Source organism: Hoplias malabaricus, chromosome Y (genome assembly GCF_029633855.1).
Source record: "Hoplias malabaricus isolate fHopMal1 chromosome Y, fHopMal1.hap1, whole genome shotgun sequence".
Lineage (NCBI taxonomy): Eukaryota > Metazoa > Chordata > Actinopteri > Characiformes > Erythrinidae > Hoplias > Hoplias malabaricus.
Window position 1 is genome coordinate 43,254,626 of NC_089820.1, and position 19,393 is coordinate 43,274,018.

The 19,393-nt window shown below is 38.2% G+C and overlaps 1 protein-coding gene across 2 annotated transcripts; it reads right to left on the reverse strand.

Annotated features, from left to right (window-relative positions):
• Positions 1-5,220: 5,220 nt before the first annotated feature.
• On the reverse strand, positions 5,221-17,813 carry mfsd6a (major facilitator superfamily domain containing 6a). 2 transcript variants are annotated; one of them, XM_066657223.1, is made up of 8 exons: positions 17,624-17,813; positions 15,250-15,564; positions 14,082-14,671; positions 10,766-10,863; positions 9,994-10,155; positions 8,993-9,091; positions 7,044-7,327; positions 5,221-6,409 (listed from the first exon to the last, which is right to left on the reverse strand). In XM_066657223.1, exons 2-8 carry the CDS (start codon positions 15,511-15,513, stop codon positions 6,299-6,301), a joined length of 1,608 nt encoding a protein of 535 aa, XP_066513320.1. In that variant the 5' UTR covers positions 15,514-15,564; positions 17,624-17,813; the 3' UTR covers positions 5,221-6,298. The 2 variants fall into 2 exon arrangements, with proteins under 2 accessions (XP_066513320.1, XP_066513319.1); XM_066657222.1 differs by having other exon boundaries at positions 15,250-16,517.
• Between the last annotated feature and the right edge of the window lie 1,580 nt (positions 17,814-19,393).

The following is a 19,393-nucleotide window of genomic DNA, read 5'->3' on the forward strand; positions in this document are numbered from 1 at the left end:
TTTAAAGGAAGAATACATTGATTCAAAATTTCACAGCGTCAACAAATCCCAAAAAAGTTGGGACAAGTAGCAATAAGTGGCTGGAAAAAGGAAATTGAGCATATAACGAACAGCTGGAAGACCAATTAACACTAATTAGGTCAATTGACAACATGATTGGGTATAAAAAGAGCTTCTCAGAGTGTCAGTGTCTTTCTGAAGACAAGATGGTAAGAGGATCACCAATTCCACCATTGTTGTGCAGAAAGATAGTGCAGCAATACCAGAATGGTGTTACCCAGCATAAAAAATACTTATCATCATTAACCGTGCATAACATCATCAAAAGATTCAGAGAATATGAAACAATCGCTGTGCGTAAGGGTCAAGGCCGTAAAACTCTACTGGATGCTCGTGATCTCCGGGCCCTTAAACGTCACTGCACCTCAAACAGGAATGCCACCATCAAGGAAATAACAGAATGGGCTCTGGAATACTTCCAGAAAGCATTGTCAGTGAACACAATCCACCGTGCCATCCGCCGTTGCCAGCTGAAACTCTACAGTGCAAAGAGGAAGCCATTTTTTTGCACTGGGCCAGGGGTCTTTTAAAATGGAGTGTGGCAAAATGGAAGACTGTTCTGTGGTCAGATGAGTCACGATTTGAAATTCTTTATGGAACACTGGGACGCCATGTCATCCGGACCAGAGAGGACAAGGATAACCCAAGTTGTTATCAACGCTCCGTTCAGAAACCTGCATCACTGATGGTATGGGGTTGCATGAGTGCTTGTGGCATGGGCAGCTTGCATGTCTGGAAAGGCACCATTAATACAGAGAACTATGTTCAGGTTCTAGAACAACATATGCTCCCATCTAGACGTCATCTCTTTCAGGGAAGACCCTGCATTTTTCAACAAGATAATGCCAGACCACATTCTGCAGCAATCACAACGTCATGGCTACGTAGGAGAAGGATCCGGGCACTGAAATGGCCAGCCTGCAGTCCAGATCTTTCACCTATAGAGAACATTTGGCACATCATAAAGAGGAAGGTGCAACAAAGAAGGCCCAAGACAATTGAACAGTTAGAGGCCTGTATTAGACATGAATGGGAGAGCATTCCTATTTCTAAACTTGAGAAACTGGTCTCCTCTGTCCCCAGACGTCTGTTGAGTGTTGTAAGAAGAGGGGGGGATGCCACACAGTGGTAAAAAATGGCCTTGTCCCAACTTTTTTAGGGTTTGTTGTTGCCATGAAATTTTGAAACAATATTTTTTTCCCTTAAAATTATGCATTCTCTAAGTTTAAACTTTTGATCTGTGATTTGTGTTCAATTCTGAATATAATATTAGTTGTTCTCACCTCCACATCATTGCCTTCAGTTTTTATTCACAATTTGTTTAGTGTCCCAACTTTTATGGAATCGGGTTTGTATGTTTTGATACTTGAAGTCTTATATGTTTTCATGTTTGTCATGTCTGTTTCAATCAACAGATTTCATGTTTTCAGATTGAGATTTTATTGTTTTAGTTTCATATCTTTTTTTCACTTATAGATCTTTTTTCATTTTCTTTTTTTACTTTTGGATCCATGTTTTTTAGTTTCAGACTCTTGGCCCTATTCTGCCATGGGAGGCGGGATATCAGCTGAGAAGGGCGTGGTATTACGACTGACAGCATAGCAATGAAGGCTCACTGTTGAAATATCACTGAACACTCACATTATACACAATAACATAATAATATATTTTAATAAACCACAAAATCTTCAACTTGGCCTATTCAAAATGGTTAACAGAATAAGGCCTGTTTTTCCTAAAAAGAACATGAACATCAACATAGCACCTAATTTGGGGTAATCCAAAAACAGCATATTAGTAAAAGCAACTAATTATTAATTATTTAGCACACAATTCCTGGGCACCTTGCAGTCAACGAGTTGACCATGAACACCTCTGTGCACAAAATCTTTCTAAAACGAAATGTGAGGCATCAATCTGACAGCTAAAGCTTGACCAAAATTGGGTCATGCAACAGGACAATGATCCTAATCATACCAACAAATCTACAACAAGAATGGCTGCAAAAGGAAAGAATGAATGTTTTGCAATGACCCAGTCAATGTCCATACATTAACCCTAAATGAAAGGCTCTGGCAGGACCTTAAAAGAGCTGTGCATAAGCGAAAGGTGAATGCCAACAAACCTCTATGAACTGAAGGAACATTGTAGAATAGACCAAGATTCCTCCATTATGATGTGAGAAAATGATAAAGTGATAAAAATATGGTAACTTTAAGTTGTTGCTGCTAAAGCTGGAACAAGCTATTGATAGAGAGTGTACTTAGTATTTCTCACATGGCTTCTGAATTTTGGCTTCATTGCTGTTAAATAAATGATGATAAGTGGAATACGAAGTGGTTTTTATTTAAATTTAAGATCTGATTGGGCCCTGAAAATTATTTTTAAAATATCCATATACGTAAACCCATAGAATTAAAAGAAGCTGTACTTTATTTTGCACGATAGTATATTGTAACCTTTAGTTAATACCAGGCAAATTGTTAAGAACAAATGTTTTATTTACAATGACAGCCTGGCAGTGGCACAGTGGCAGTATACATACTTTTCCTATCTGTCTCAGTTTAAAATGTCCTTAAATATACGTTTTTGTCACAGAGTCTCTTTACATCTGGCAGTGCTGAACAGTTCCTATTCTAGTCTCTAGCTAGTGACCCTATGGGATATCTAATAGCCTGTAGGTACTTAGGACATGGGTCATTTTAATACAATTTGGCTGCTGTAGATCAGACAACAAAATTTGAAACATATAATAGGCAAGTTATATTTTTGGCATGTATTAAAATTGCTAATGGCGTAGGACTTCAAACACCTAGATCCAGGTTCCAGGCCGATATTTTAAAAGGGTTTGACACTATTTCTAACTGTGAATTTATCTGACTGACCAGGTAGAGTGTAATACCAGTTGGTCATTTTAAAATGGATACTGGATTCAAGATCAGGATTTGAAGAAATCTGGTATAGGTTGATTCCATTGTGCTTTGGTAATGTAAAAAATGTTGGTGGTTACTGAAGTCAATAAGCCTTAAATTCAATCCCTGAAGTACTAACGGGCAGTGTGCTCACTTGACAGTATCTATCTAGACATCAAAGAGAACAAAAAGACTTGATTTATTCACTCATCTCCTGTAATCATTCTCCTAGTCAGGGTAGTGGTGGGTTTGCAGTGCTAGGCATGATCACAGTTTGGTCAGGGCATCAATCTATCAAAGTAATCTTGATTTAATGATTAAATTAACTATTAATCCTGCAACCTCTTACTGACTTTAGTGACCACATTAATAAATGTAAGCATTGTAAATCAAAGCATTGTAAGTTCTTCAACTGCAGGCATTACCAGAGCTAAGGAGCATGGCATTCACAAAGCCAGCCAACTTTTATTCACAAGCTGCAGAAGTGATCAAACATTCGTAAGTTGTTTGTAGGTGGTATGCGTGACCACCCTGTTTGGAAAAGCAGTAATAGTCTTTATGTGGTAATTATTGTAAGAATTGTATTTGATGTTTAAGCTCTACAAGGCTCTGGAGAATAGGCTCCGCCTACTGCCCCACCTACACGTCCCCATAAACTCCCTGACTCAGTGAATCCCAGAAAAACTCAGCCTCCTTTATTGCTGACAAGAGCCAAATGTGCCCCTAGCTAACACAATTTCTCAGAAAAGTGCTTCTGCCTTAAAATTACGTAATGCATTATTTACAGCATAAACATCTGGAAGGCCTTGTGACCTGAAACATGTAAACTGTGGTACTTGTATGACACGAGGAAGAGAAAATGAAATGGTCCTTCATGACTTCAGGCCTGTTTGGGCTGAAGGGCCTTAAACTTACTCTAAGGCTTCCTCTATTTCTCAGTATGCATCTAAGGTTTTAATTATTATTTCTTTTAAATTATGAACTGAACATCATTAGCAATTTGTGTTCTCCAAGCATGATGAGCTATAATGACATCTGGAAAGAGAACAATCGAGTGTAAAGCAGAGGGAAGAGCTGGCAAGAGTGCAATGTTGGAAGAGTGCAAGGTTAGGTGACATATTTTCACAGAAAGCTTTATTTCAAAAATAGAACACAAGAGGGAGATCATTACACAAAAAATGGTAGTGGTGAACAGGGTCATAGCTGTGATGTGTTGAGAGCTCAAGCACAGTCCCCTAGTGACTCACAGAAACACTCACAGAAGCAGAGAAGGACATGTAAAAGCATAGGTTGGTTAGACAAGGTTAAAGTCAGTTCCATGTTTACCAAGTTCCACCTTAAAAGATGCACTAGTGTCGGCTGCAGGGAGGATGAAGCAGACGTACATGCAAGGAAACACTTTTATTATGACAAATAACAGAACAAAAGCACAGGCAGAAAATAAACACAACCAGGATACTAGAAACAAACTAGAACAGAAACAAAACAGATAACAACCGTGAACCAGTGTAGACGCAGAGTGAACCACTGAGACACTGAAACACACATCTACACACAAAACCAGACAAAGGATTAACGATTTTAATCCCAACATTTTTATTTATATAAAATTCTAAGGATTTTCTCACCATTTGCCAGCTCTCCAATCTGTTTGCATGCTCAAAACTTGCATGCTTGAAACAGCTCAAGCCCCAGTGTCAAAAAAAAAATTATTGTCTCTCTAGGCTTTTCCTTTCTTTGCTCATGGCAGAGCAAAGGCATCTGGAGTTTTTAGACAACGGAAAGAACTCCAAATCTTGAAAAGCATGATGTAAACATAAACAAACTTGAGAGAAAATTGTTTCCCCACTATTGTAGACGTACTCTATAAAGTAGAACTTAAAGCTGGCAAGAAGCAGAGCCATTGCACAGCAGTACACTGAAATTTAGTCTCTGTATTTATAGCACACTGATGACTAGTAGAGTTGAGGACAACCATACACACACACACACACCTGGAGCAGAAAGCAGCCACCTCAGTACCCAGGAGCATTTGTTGGTTATGTGCTTTGCTCAAGGCTACCTTTATTCTCTGTTCCTTCACTCACATCGTTCCTCAATCCAGGGGGTGGAACTGACAACCATCCACCCTCAAGCCTCCTTCTCCTTCTGCACTGAAGAAACAAACTAAACATCTCTGTATTTTTTTTTATTTACTATTTGGTTTTACTCAAAACAGCAACAAATGTTCATTACAGACCAAGCTTTTTCACCTGGATATGTCCTGGCATTCTATGAGGTTTCATGGCTGTAGACTTGAAAATCCTCTTTGGAACATGACACAGAGAGGTATATATCAAAGCACAGTTTGTCAAACATCATTACAACTTTTTTTTTTTTTCACAAGAAATCATTCCTTGTGAGATAAGCCCTGGATTTATAAGATTATGGCTTATGTCTAGGCGCATATGGAACTCAGTGCTGGCCAACATTTGCCACTGCAGTGCTGCCCACTGCTGTTTGAGAGATATAAAGGCAACACTGTGTATACAGCAATACAATACAATATAATCAGAGCAGTATTTACTTTCAGAGTTTGATATTTTCTCTGAAAGGTGCTATGACCTCAATGAAGCTTGCTGTGAATAAGAATAGCTGAATTTGTGGAACCAGCCCACATTCTGTATATATTATCAATGCTATATATCTTATCCAACTTAGCTATTAAATTAACTATGATACAGAAATACATCTGTGAGAAAGAATGAATAATGCTGCCTTGAAGTCCTCCTTGGCAGTTTCCAACACAAAACCTTGGTTCTTTTGGTAAAATTGAACTTTGGAATGTACTGTGAAATACTGCAGTGAAATAAAGAGCAGGGCGTTTACATAAGATGAGTGCTTTTAATCCACTTAGAATCATCAGACAGACTTCATTCTGCTGTGCTCATATGCAGCTACTATACAACTAAACAACACAATTCACAAACCAATATTCAGTGGCTAATGCTGCTTTATACATACCTAGAGCTTATGAAAATATCACTTTCCAAGTAATCATTGCAATGTTGTTCTCGTGTTCATGAGTACTCATCATAAATACGACATTTCTGACATAACTTGAAGACAGTATAAGTAAATTTAAATGGTAAAAGTATAGAAAATAATTTAACCACACACACAAGAAAAAAGTTGAAAACATGTGATCATGTACACGTTCGCTGTAGATAGGCTTAATAGTCTATATTTTATCAAATGTATCCTTAAAAGAGTTTGTTTATGGAGTTGTATTCCAGCTCAGATTCCTCTGTATTCTGGATGGGCTCTTGAGGATTTAGCTACAGAGCTCAGTCCTTTGGGGATCCCCCGTCCCGCGGGGAGTGTGGTCCGATGGGAGAAGAGTCTGGACTTGAGCAGGAAGTTTTATCACTCTGAGAATCAGGAGGAAGCTCCGAGTCCTGAAATGAGCAACAAATAATACACAGAAAAAAAAATCTTGTTACTGCTCTCCTACATTTGTGGGGAATTACTGGATTAATAAGTGCACACACAAATGGTATTTGTGCACAGGTGGGGACTCACTATTACCTATTAACTCTTTTGGTGAAAAATCAAATGTACATAGTTTTCTTTCTCACCTCAAATGCAATCAACCTGCTAAAACATATTTGGTATCTGAAGCTTGTTCCTCTATTTGTGCTACAATAAATAACCAAAGGTTTGAAATGGGGAATGTGAATTTAAGCTTGTGTGCAGCTAGTCTATAGGTTTTTTATTCTATGGAGATTATACAAGCTCTGTTCGAACAATGGGTGCATCGTGAAGTAGCCAAATTCATTTTGTTTTGACATTTAACATACACAATATGTAAGTGTTTTTTTTTCTTCATTTTTAATGTTACCATGTACATATCGTATGTGTCTGAAACAATTTTAATATTTCTAAAGTTTCTAATCAGTAAACAAACTTACCTTGTTCCTTCTGAGAGAAGCATGCAATGTAAAACATAATATTTATCACACTCAAGCAACTGCATTGATCCATGAATCTCTAATACGCCTGACCCTCGGTTTACCTTTAACCGCTTGTTACCTGCAGGGACTGGACTTCAGTGAGTGGTTGTTTCTTCATCATGACGACCACTTCTTTGATCTGGGCAATTGCAAAAGCGATGGTAACCCATGGTGAAACACTGAGGGCCCACGCTGGTTTACTGACGTCTTCCTGCTCCTCCTGGTGCCGGGTTTTCCTAGCAGGGAGTTTGGGCTCCTTCCACACAGGTGGGGTTTCCACCTCCTGGTTCTGGACCAGATCGATGGTAGCTATGGGAACTGGACTTGAGGGAACTGGGATGTTCTCCGCAAGCATCTTGTCCACTGTAGGGTGAAAAAGAAAATGGAATATGGAAAAAAATTAGACTCTTCATCAGAGCACCACTAAAACACCTGCTATTTCTTTACAAAATCAGATGAAAAACAAAGAGCAGCCATTTACTTAAACCTTTACTTTTTCATTCTTAATAAATATCAGACCAACTACATAATCTTCACCAATACTGAGAGATCAAATTCACACTAAAAAACTCACAATTTCATTCTTCACAAGACTGATCCAAAAGGATTTTAAAGAGATCAGATCAGCACAGTGGTTTCTTTTAAAGAATTTGTCACACCTACTTGCCATCCCTTCAGTCAGCTTCTTTGGAGTTCAAAGAGCTGACTCTTCCCTGTCTTACACACCTGTTTGTCATCGCCTTTTATCCAGCCTTTATATACCCACACATTTACAAATAATGGTTCTACAAGGGTTTTTCAGTAAAGAAAATGGTTATTTATTTAAAACCTGAACACCCAGGGTTCAATATTGAACTATTTTGTGTTACACATACACATGTGTGCATATGCATTGTAAAGGGGTTCTGAATGTGCTATAGATGATTCAATATAACACCTTTTAGAGAAGTGTTCTATATGGAACCAAAACCAGTCCTTGTGCTGTTAAAAGCTTGACAGTGTAACAATAGAAAATCCCTTTTTGGTCCTATATAGAAGCATTTTCTGAAAGGTGCTATATAAAATCATTTATAGCACATTTTTCAATCTGAAGGATCCCTTAACAATGCATAGAACCCTTAAATTGCATGGTAAATGTGCCCATGGCTTTGTATAGAACCATTTCCTTTAATAAGTTTAATAACTTTAATAATAAGTACCCTGACCTGCACTCTGCCTTTTTGCATGTTATTGTCACTCTCTTGTAACAGTATTGATCCCTGATTACTTTGTTTTGTTCTATATTTTTTCTCTGCCTTGTCTTATGACACTGCATGCAGAAAATGACAGTCCCTGTTAAAATCTCTTCTTTTGCCTCTTACTCCTGTGTCTGAGGGTTGCAGCATTAGATAAATCCTACAATCCTTTCTATTTATTTACACATAGCTACAGCAAAACTATTGCACTAACCGTTTTTGGGGTGTTAATCTGAATATTTCAAAACGAGTTAAAGATGCAATTGGTGAATACTTATTTATTAACAATTAGGATACCAACATTTTATTTATGAGTAAATGCAGATTGTTACTGTATTATTAACACGTTATTAAACATGTTATTACTTATTTATGAACTATCTGTAAAGATTAGCGCAGACATTGTTTCTTTTTTCTTTATGAAATGAACACATGCACCTAGAGGAGTGGACAACCAGCCTCTACACCATTTAGGGTGCTCCTTCCCCAAGGACACCTCAGCCAGGTCGCGTAGATCAATCAGTCGACCTTTTGGTCTGAAGCCCTCTACACTAACTATTAGACCATGGCCAAATGTTATAGAGATAATATCTGATAATCTTGTTTTTCATTCTTTCTCTTTATTAGTTTTGTGATGATATAGTTTCCTTGAACTATGCCTATTTACATATTGATATTTTAATTATGACAGAGTTTTGTGTTTAGATACTCTCTCTCTCTGTCTCTCTCTCTCTCTCTCTCTCTCTCTCTCTCTCTCTCTCTCTCTCTCTCTCTCTCTCTCTCTCTCACTAACCTGTGTGCTTGTCCTTCTCAGTGACATGCTGGATGAGGGCAAATAGTAGGAGAATGACCAGAGAGGTCATTCCAATCCCCCTGAAAGTCTCTGCCGGGCCTGGAAGTGCATAACACAGTTAAATCTACACTTTCAAATCTCATCCAAATATGTTCAACATATATCAATCTTCCTGTCATGCACAATCATCAGCAAAATGCAATAGAAATTTTGTGTTTCTTCAAATGATCAACACAAACTCCTACACACATACAGGCACATTCAAAACTAACACGTTCACAAATACAAACCTTAGACAGGAAATAATGACACATCAGCTACTGAGCTATTTGCGTCATCGCCATCTTGAGAAAACCATATCTACTTTGAATAGTTTTCATTTCTTTTTACCCTAAAGTAACACTATAGAAGGTTTACTCCTTTCTGCTTTCCTTTATGGCTTCAGGAGTCCCCACACTCCACGACAACCTTTCAAACTGCTCCATTGCAGCTCAACACTCTTGGAGGAGAACACTTAATTCTAGTTCTGTTACATCAGCTAAACATGTTTGTATGTATGAATTTATGTATACATTTAAACACATATACAACTGTCAGTGTTCTCTTTCAAGTATGTTGAGCTGAGGTAACTTTTTTGTCTTGATATTTGTGATATCACATTCAAATATTACAAAACACCATGTTATAAATTTGAATTTCTCCTTGCTACATTTTGGACAGGATGGCTGTTTACATGACAACATGGAAGATAAACATGGCAGGTAGTGTCAAAAACACACGTTGGTAGGTGGATTTGCGGCTCAAAAGTGTCCGTAGGTGTGAGTGTGTGAGTGAATGTGTGAGTGTGTGTGTGTGTTGCCCTGTGAAGGACTGGCGCCCCCTCCAGGGTGTATTCCCCCCTTGTGCCCAATGATTCCAGGTAGCCTCTGGACCCACCGTGACCCTGAACTGGATAAGCGGTTACAGATAATGAATAAATGAATGTTTTCTGGGGGTCTCACCAAAGTAGTTGACAAAGACTCCGCCCACCATGGCACCGCAGCCCCTGCCGAGACCAAGGTGAAGTCCTTGTAGAATCCCCTGGGCAGAGGTCCGGAAAGCAGGAGGAACAGCAGCACTCAGGTACGAGATACATGCTGCCCATACAGCTGCATGGGTTACACCTTTAATACACACACACACAGATACACATACACATTCCAAGTTTATTCTTGTAGGATTGGTTTATGACAGTCTACACATCTCTGGTTATTGTGTGAGAACAGATACCTGGCTGAGTGTTTGTTTTGTGTGTGTGTGTTTGTACAGATTGTTCCAAAGAAAACAGAGAGTGAAGCACTAATCATAAGAGAGCAAGAGCTGGAGGGAAATGTGCTGAAAGGCAGTGAAATCTCTGCTGAATATTATCCATCTTAATCTACATCGACATTTCTGTCTTTTGTCAAAGAAAACATACATACACACACACAGATGCATATGCAAATATCCTTACAGGACGGGGTGATTAGACAATATTATTATTATCTTTATGAAGACAAAATAGGTCTCATACTTGAATACAGAAACCAATATATTTTGGATCCTACATCATTTGAATTGTACAGGCTGAAGCTCCATTATTCTAGAGGAAACAGCTTCAGCTGCTCCACATCTTTTAAGTTACTGAATACCGAGAATTGGGACAGTGACATTAGCTTTCTTTTGACTGTGACTCTGTCACTAGGAATAATAGTTTATTTGAATGAAAAAATGTCTTACTGATATTTATTTTACCTTGCAACACCTCCATGGGCAGAACAGTCCAGGCATTCTGAAGATAAGAGATGTAAAGGTAACGGGCAGTATTACACGCCAGACCAATGTACAGAACTCTGTGGACACAAACACACACACACACACACACACACACACACACACACACACATTTGAATATATAGCAAGTGACTGCAGCTGAACACTGTAACAATTTTCAATCCTATTTAATTGCTATCAGAACAAAACCTTGTGTTCTAATATTCATGCCAACATCTTTACTGATATTGTTTATTGATGCTAAGTTTCATTTATGGGTCCCAGGTCCCATGGTTCTTACAAGTTACACATTTTCAAATAGATTTCCGTTGATGGGTGTTTATCATAAGTGTCTGTGTGTGTGATATTTAACCAGGGATAGCTCTAGAGGGGGGCAGGGTTGGGCATTGCCCACCCAAATTTCTTCTTTGCCCACCCAAACTCAAAGCCAGCTCAACCAAACAAAAATTATCTCTTTTCCTTTTTTTAATTTCTGCTTGGCTCTTTGAGTCATATAAAATATACAGACAGCTCATGCAGCTCACGCAGAGCAGACAGGCCTGTCACTGTGAAAAGGCGAAGTAGTGATCTAAAAAGGGCGATTAGACTTTACGCTCAAATCCTTATGGTAGATTTGGCTTATTTTTTGGTGACATTTTTGCTTGATGTTCGTTTAATATCTTTTTGGCTTCTAGTGTCAGCTACACTGATTTTTTTCACGTTTTAATTCATGCACATTCCTTATACATTTAATAACCTTATAATGATAAAAAAAAACGTACCACATGTAACCCATGTTGAACTAAGCACCGTATGTCCGAGCCCCTCTCTAAAGCACATGTAGCTAGTATTAAAGTTTATCCCTTGCTTCCTCACTTTATGCTGCCTCAGGAGACTGTGTTGAGTCTCGACTTATTAGGATGCTTTATGTTTAGCAAGCTGTTAAACTGTCCAGACGGTCTAAAAAGAGGATTATGTTGCCCTACTCTTTCAAGGTTTTTAACCCCGAATCATACTGTGTGGTGATTTTTTTTAAAAAGAAAAACTCAGGTGAATTTATGTGGAAATGTTAATGTTGAAAGACATCCAAAATGCTTATGAGCAAGAGAAAAAAACCTCAGAGCATTAGATATATTTACACACTTCATATGTCTCTAATGCTCTGAGTTTTTTTCTCTTTCACTTGCTATATATATATATATATATATATATATGTGTGTGTGTGTGTGTGTGTGTGTGTGTGTATATATATACGCAGAGAGAGAGAAAATATTTCACTTCAGTTGTTAGCTTGTTGCTAGCAGGTATAAGTGTCTGCCCAGATTAGCATTGTGGCTAAGAGGGCTAATATACAAATACTGTATGTGCATCATGCATATTGTTTTTACTTTTACAAAAATTAGGGTGACCAGACGTCCTCTTTTTTAGACTTAAAACATGTTCGGGCGGAATTTCACAAACGTCCGTGATTTTGTTTTTCTAGAGCTTACATAGAATTTCGAGAAGCATTTCGTCCACAAACTAGTCCCGCCCTCCTCTACTCCGATTGGTTCGCTTGAGTGAGAAGGGGGAGTGGTGAAATAGCCTAAAATCTTCGGATTGCACGGTCTGACTGTAGAGCTGATAACCTTCTCTGTAAAAATTTAATTGGTCAGTCTGCACGTCAGTAGTCCTTGTTTACGTCAGCCAAAGCTCATGGACCTACCCTCATCTCGAGCAGCTATGACGAAAAGTAAATGTAAGTTCTCGGATGAATTAAAAAAGAAATTCCCATGTTTTGTGTAGTAAATAAAGGTGTAAAGGATCTAACAATAAGCACACAACGGCAACGAGGGGCAAGAGCTCATCACCACCGGCTCCCGACGGAGGCGTGTCCTCTTTTTCACCATCTCAGATCTGGTCACCCTAAAAAAATTTAACAGACTCCCCAGAGCGAAGAAGCCAAGCTGAGAACTAAAAGTCCAAGTGAGTAGTGCGGGTGACGTCAGCTGCGCACACATCCAATCACGCAGCAGTGAGAGAGACAAATAGACAGATAAGAGAAACATATACTGCACATGAAGTTTGTCTGCCTGTGTAGAGAAGACTTAAACTTTCTGGTATACATATATGATAAAGACAATTTTAAAAAAAAGAACGAAAAGTTAAAGAATCTGGGAAATGTTTCCATTGCCGTTGTTAATGCATATTTTTTTACTTGCTTGTCCTGATTCAACCGTCCAGAATTCAATGAAAGATGTAATAAACCTATAAAAGTGTCCTTCGAAATATGCAGTCCCTGAATTAAACTGGCATCCCTGCTCAAATCAAACCCAGAATACAGTTCTAGCTTTCTAAATGACACTAAAAACTTGCCCACATATTATGTTTTACAAACAAAAAAAACAACAAAAGCAGTGTGGGCCTGTATTTAACGATATATTTGAATGTGGATTAGACAATCTTTGGAACTATTCATAATATAACTGATGGAATAGGCCAAACTCTACATGTGTCATTCCAGAATTGCGGGTACATTTAGACTCTCACAGATAAAGATCTTGTTATTTATCATAAAAAATTTTATTGAATCACATTTAAGTATTAATATTTATTATATTAAACTTTCAATAATAATAATGTTTGATCTTAATTTTAGGCATAAATAAAAAGCACAAAAGATGAAAAATGTGAAAAGTTATTTTAAAGAAGACCGGGGTATATATATGTTATATATATGTTAACTATGTATATTTCATCCAATTTGTCTGTAACAGAGTTGACAGATTTTTCTGTTAGGAATTAGTTTTTCTGAATAAATGTTTTAAATGTTACAAGTTTAAGATCAGCAGATACATACATACATACATACATATATATATATATATTCACATTCTATACTTGAAATGTATTCTGGAATGGGCCACATGCCTAAACATTTTTATTTATTTTCAAAAAATTAACATACATTTTTAACCCTATCACCAAGACCTATTTTATTATGAGATGATAGCAGATATCATGTGGTTAACACGTAATGATCTACAGAATCTACAGAATCACACCCTGCCCTGAAAAAGACAGAAGGACAGAGAGAGAGAGAGAGAGAGAGAGAGAGAGAGAGAGAGAGAGCGAGAAAGCTAGCTACAGAACTGTGTTGTGGGGTTGAACTGAATGACTGTAAAGAGAAAAATCCCAGAAGCGCAGCAAACCAGACCCCTTACACACACATACAGAAGGATTTGGGACAAAGTGCCATACTTCACATTCTCTCTTACAGTTAAGACACCAAAGACGTAACAAAAAGGTCTAGTCTTACCTGATGTGACCCACCAGTTCGATGAGCTTGTGACTGGTGAAATAAGCAGCCAGTTCAGAGATGTGGCTCAGGACGGAACACACTCCAAACAAAGTGGGGGTCCCATTCAGATCCTCCAGATGCCAGTAGAGGAAGGTGAAGACGAACCCATAACCGAAACCCATGAACCAGGCCACAAACAAAACTGTGCTGTAGCGAACTTCACAGAGAAGCCGCAGCAGTTCCAAGTAACGGAACTCCTGACCCTCAGGGAGCTCTGTGCTCTCTGCTGTGCCTGAAGATGAGGTACCGTTCTGGGCATCACTCTGGTTCTGGTTCCTTTGTAACTCCTCCAACCTCTGGAAGTCAAAATGGAACTGAGTCGCAACAAATAAAGCCGTTGCCATTAGCACGCCGAAGACAATAAACGCAATCTGGTAGTTTTTATAATCTGGCATAACACATCCCACTATGCCATCGATGATGTATACAACATGAGTGTGGTCAATCCAGATCCCTACGGAGAGCATGGCCAAACCCCAGCCTAGAGAACCCCACATTCTTTGAAGGCCATAACGGTCTCGATGAGGGCCCAGGTATTGCAGAGTCACCTGTGAAAACATCCAGAGATAAACACTACATCCTTACACATGCACACGGGCTGAAGTCATGCATGTATTTGTAAACTTTGTTAGGCCCATATAATGAGCGCTAGATTAAAGCTGAATTTCTCTATGGGAAAAATGAACAACTTCCTGAAATAATTGCTGTTAGCACAATGTTTTGTCCTACATACATTTTCCTTGGACATTTCTCCATACTGCATGTAAGGCTAATTCTAAACTTCAACACTATTAAACAACATAATAAGAAGTTAATGAAGAGAATGAACTTTCTTATATGGCACTGGTTTATTATTTATGTCTATTATTTATAAATGTATACTTCACTTTCATAACTACAAAACCTAAAACTAGTAACTAAATGGTGTTAATCTTAATCTTCTACTTTCGGCTGCTCCCTCCTGTCAAGGATCCCCACAGCAAATCAACTGAGATCCACACCATCAATCTGGCACAGTTTTTCTTCTCATTTGTTAGTGTATATGTTATTGTGGTTTCTGCATATGATATTAAGTCGAATACCTGAAATAATAAACTTAGGTTTCAGGGAGTTTTTTGGCACTTACTGTGTCCACAATGGTTACTGCAGGTGCACTGAAAAACTCCCCGATGATGACGACAAGCAGAATGAGGAGGAAGATGGCCTCCACCTGATCCTGGTTGTAGTCAATCTTATATTCAGGTGGTTCAGAAGTGGTGCTATCCTCAGGTGTGGGAAGTGTGCTGGTGGTAGAGTCTGTAGAACTTATGGTGGCAACTTGAACAGTGGTAATGGGCTGAGGATAAATGGAAGAACTCAAGTTCTGCCCATTCTGTGAAGATGGAGTCATGCTAGTGTTAGCATCTCGTCTGAACCGGCGTTGAAATATATAGCCTTGTTTCTGATTGGAGAAAAGCAGAAACAAATTGGTGCGATGTCCATTCAGAGCTCTGCGCTTCCTGGTGTGATTGACTGAGGAGTGAATTGGGAAAGATGTTCCATTCCCATAAGTGGAATTTGGAGAAAATGATAAAGTTCCATTGGAGGTGGCTAGATTTGAAGCTAAATTGGATTTATCGGAAGCTACAGTTGGAGCTAAAGTAATATTGATGGAAGCTACAGTTGAAGCTAAAATATCATTTGTGGAAGCTACAGCTGAAGTATCATTGCTATAAGTTTTGGTTGGAGCTAGAGTCCAATTGGTGCTAGGTACAGTTAGGGCAAAAGTCCAGTTGGTGGTAGCAGTGGGTGCAGCTAAAGTCTCATTGGTGGAGGCTACAGTTGGTGCTAAAGTTGTGGTTGTGATGGAGTTAACCAGTCTACAACTCATAGCTGCTGGTTTCACAAAGCCAATCCCACAGTTGAACATCAACCAGCAGAAAACTGAAAACAACAACACAGCTTTTCCCTTTTTGTAGCGGTCAGCAACTACTCCCCAGAAGGGAGCACTACAGAACTCTATAAAGTACCTGATCCCCACCAGCAAGCCACTATAGGTGGCAGTTATGCCCAACTGTTTATAGTAAACAGGCAGTAGAGGATGTAGTGAGCCATATGCAGCATAGAAGAAGAAGTAAAATACTTTTGAGACCAGGAGATGGTGATTTACTCTGAGATACAAGCGTTTGCAACAGTTCAGTTCCTCTGCAGTCACTGGGGTTTGTATTTCTGTGTCGGGGTCACTAGTATTGGGTTTATTTGCCAGTTTTGTGTCTACAGGGTCACTGTGGACCTCCAAAGAAAGTCTATTAAAACGTTCAGAAAGTGCATTGCTCCTTTTCTGCTCCTCTTCTTCTTCATCTGCCAGAATGGCCATGCGGTCATCATGTGCCATGGCTAGGGGATACGGGAATCCTACAGAAGGGAAGAATAAGAAAAATAAAACATTGTTTAAAACATAAAACATGACACTGGCAATACTTTACAAAAATACCAAATTGCAAAAACATGCCTTTTAAACTTCTATGCTTTCGTGATTGCACAGTGCGTAGTTCAGCCCCAGCCATTCACACTGAAGATGTGTAGACGTGAAGACATGTTCAGAGTGTAATGCTTTTTAAATTTGGCACAAAACAGAACTAGAAAAGATATATATATATATATATATATATATATATATATATATATATATATATATATATATATATATATGTATGTATGTATATATAAAAATACACACTTTTACAGGTACATAAAAAAACAAGAACCTGACATCAGAAAAAACATGAATAATAGTCCTTTACAATTATATCAAAAGGAAACTTCTAATGATCTGTAAGATTCATGATTTAATGGATATTTACAGATCATTTAATAGTACATACGGAATAATTCATTGTAGTTACTGATTACTTACATATATGTATATTGTATAAATCGATTCATGAGAGCAATCAAATAAATGAAAAATAAATAAACCCTGCAAATAACCTTTGATCCTGTTTGTAGTGTTTAAAACCAAAGAAATATGAAGATACTTAGGACGATTAGGTAAACAAGAGAACCATTGAGCTCAAATGAATCATTTACGGAAGTACACAGCATGATATCATAAATCTAGTGCTCTTTTGCAGTTTAGTGGCATTTAAACCAGTCAGTCAGGAATCACCTTAAATTAGCATCACCATTTACCCGAGGGCAAAGTTGCCGCCTTCTGACGCGTATTTTCTTGGTTCTTATGGAGACTTTACGCTCCAACTTAAATGGTTCAACAGCAACGGCTGCACCCTTTAAGGTGGAGCGGGAAATTCCAATAAGGAATAAATAGAATATTAGGTTGGTTGTTAGGGAGGGGCTTTAAGTTCTGTTATGCCAGGTAGACAGGAAATGAAAAACAAAATATGTGACAGAAAGTGGTGTATGCCGATAAGACGGCCAGAAAACAACGTTTTAGTATTATAAAGAAGTGCAAACGTAATTAAACTATTTATATACCTTGTAGTGGTTAAACCGAGGCTTACCTGTATATCCTTCAAATTTTTAGGGCTTACATGCTCTTTTACATTCCTTCCTCCTTAAAGGTTAGTTCCTTGACTCCTACACTTGTTCTATTTTCTTCTAATTGGCAGATATGCGTTGAAGGCGTTTGTTGTGGTGTTTTCCGCCTAAAATGTCCTAAGTTCTCCGGAATAAAGCCGCCAACACAGGGCAGTTTTGAGGCGAAAGTCGAGCGCCGCATTCACCTGCGGAAGCTGTAAACTGGCAGCCGGGTTGCCAGATTGCACAAAAGTACACGCCCTAAATATCTATTCAGCATATAGCAATGTAGACCTGCCCACTCAGATATTTCATACAGAATAAATCATAATTTAAAATAATTTTAACAATTCGTAGTATTTACTGAATAATTTGTAGTAACAGAATAATTACTGGATAATTCATAGTAGTTATAGTAGTAGTTCATAGTAGTAGTTGGATAATTTAAACTACATATTAACTTATTCTAACTATATTTAATAACAAGATTGTTATAGTAAAGTCAGTAGTATTATATATTTAATTTTACTTAATTGGTCGAAGAATTGTTAAAAGTAGTTATAGAACGATGATATAATGCATAACTAAAATCATATAAAATAAATAAATAATTGAAAAAGTAAATAAATCATATATAGGATAATTTATAATTAATACAGAAAAAATCATAATTGATTTTAATGATTCATTTTAGTTATGGAATATATTCCCTCTATATTAATAAATATACATTTCATCTATGCTATTTGCATTTATGTTATTATTTCATAATCTTAGAAAAAAGGAGACATGAAAAATTAGTTTTAAATTCTGTGTTTCTGAATGTTTTCTGAAGGACTGGCGCCCCCTCCAGGGTGTATTCCCTGCCTTGTGCCCAATGATTCCAGGTAGGCTCTGGACCCACCGTGACCCTGAATTAGATAAGCGGTTACAGATAATGAATGAATGAATGAATGAATGAATGAATGAATGTTTTCTGGGGCACGGTGGCGCAGCAGGTAGTGTCGCAGTCACACAGCTCCAGTTTCCTCCCACAGTCCAAAAACACACGTTGGTAGGTGGATTGGCGAATCAAAAGTGTCCGTAGGTGTGAGTGTGTGAGGGAATGTGTGTGTGTCTGTGTTGCCCTGTGAAGGACTGGCGCCCCCTCCAGGGTGTATTCCCGCCTTGCACCCAATGATTCCAGGTAGGCTCTGGACCCACTGCAACCCTGAATTGTATAAGAGGTTACAGATTATGAATGAATTAATGAATTAATGTTTTCTTATCTCTGCATTCACTGCTTTCAGTTCCCTGGGCTCCTAATAATCATCTGTGTCATGCTTTGATCAGAATACCGCAAGGCTTAATCAAAACAGCACTTTATTTACCCTGTCTTAAAGGCCATTTTCAGAACGACCAAATTCATCATATTTTCCTTTAAATAAGAACGAGCCACTGTTTACGCCAAATGCCATTTTCATTTTTCACATTCTCTTCTTCCCCATTCTAATATTCATTATATTTAATTAGTACTCTTACAGTATCTCCAGGCTCATTGTCTGTGTTTTGCTCTTTTTGACTTTAGCTCTGTGCTCCCACATGGTCCAGTACTCTGATTAAAGAGACTCAGAAAGACATGCAGAAGCATGCAGAGACTCAGAAAGACAGTTCTGAAATGCTTGCTAACTGTGTAAGATGCAGCACAAAATCAGAACATGTTGTTTTATTTCATGTTTAATAACTTAGGCAGATCATTTTTTGGTAGTAGTTCC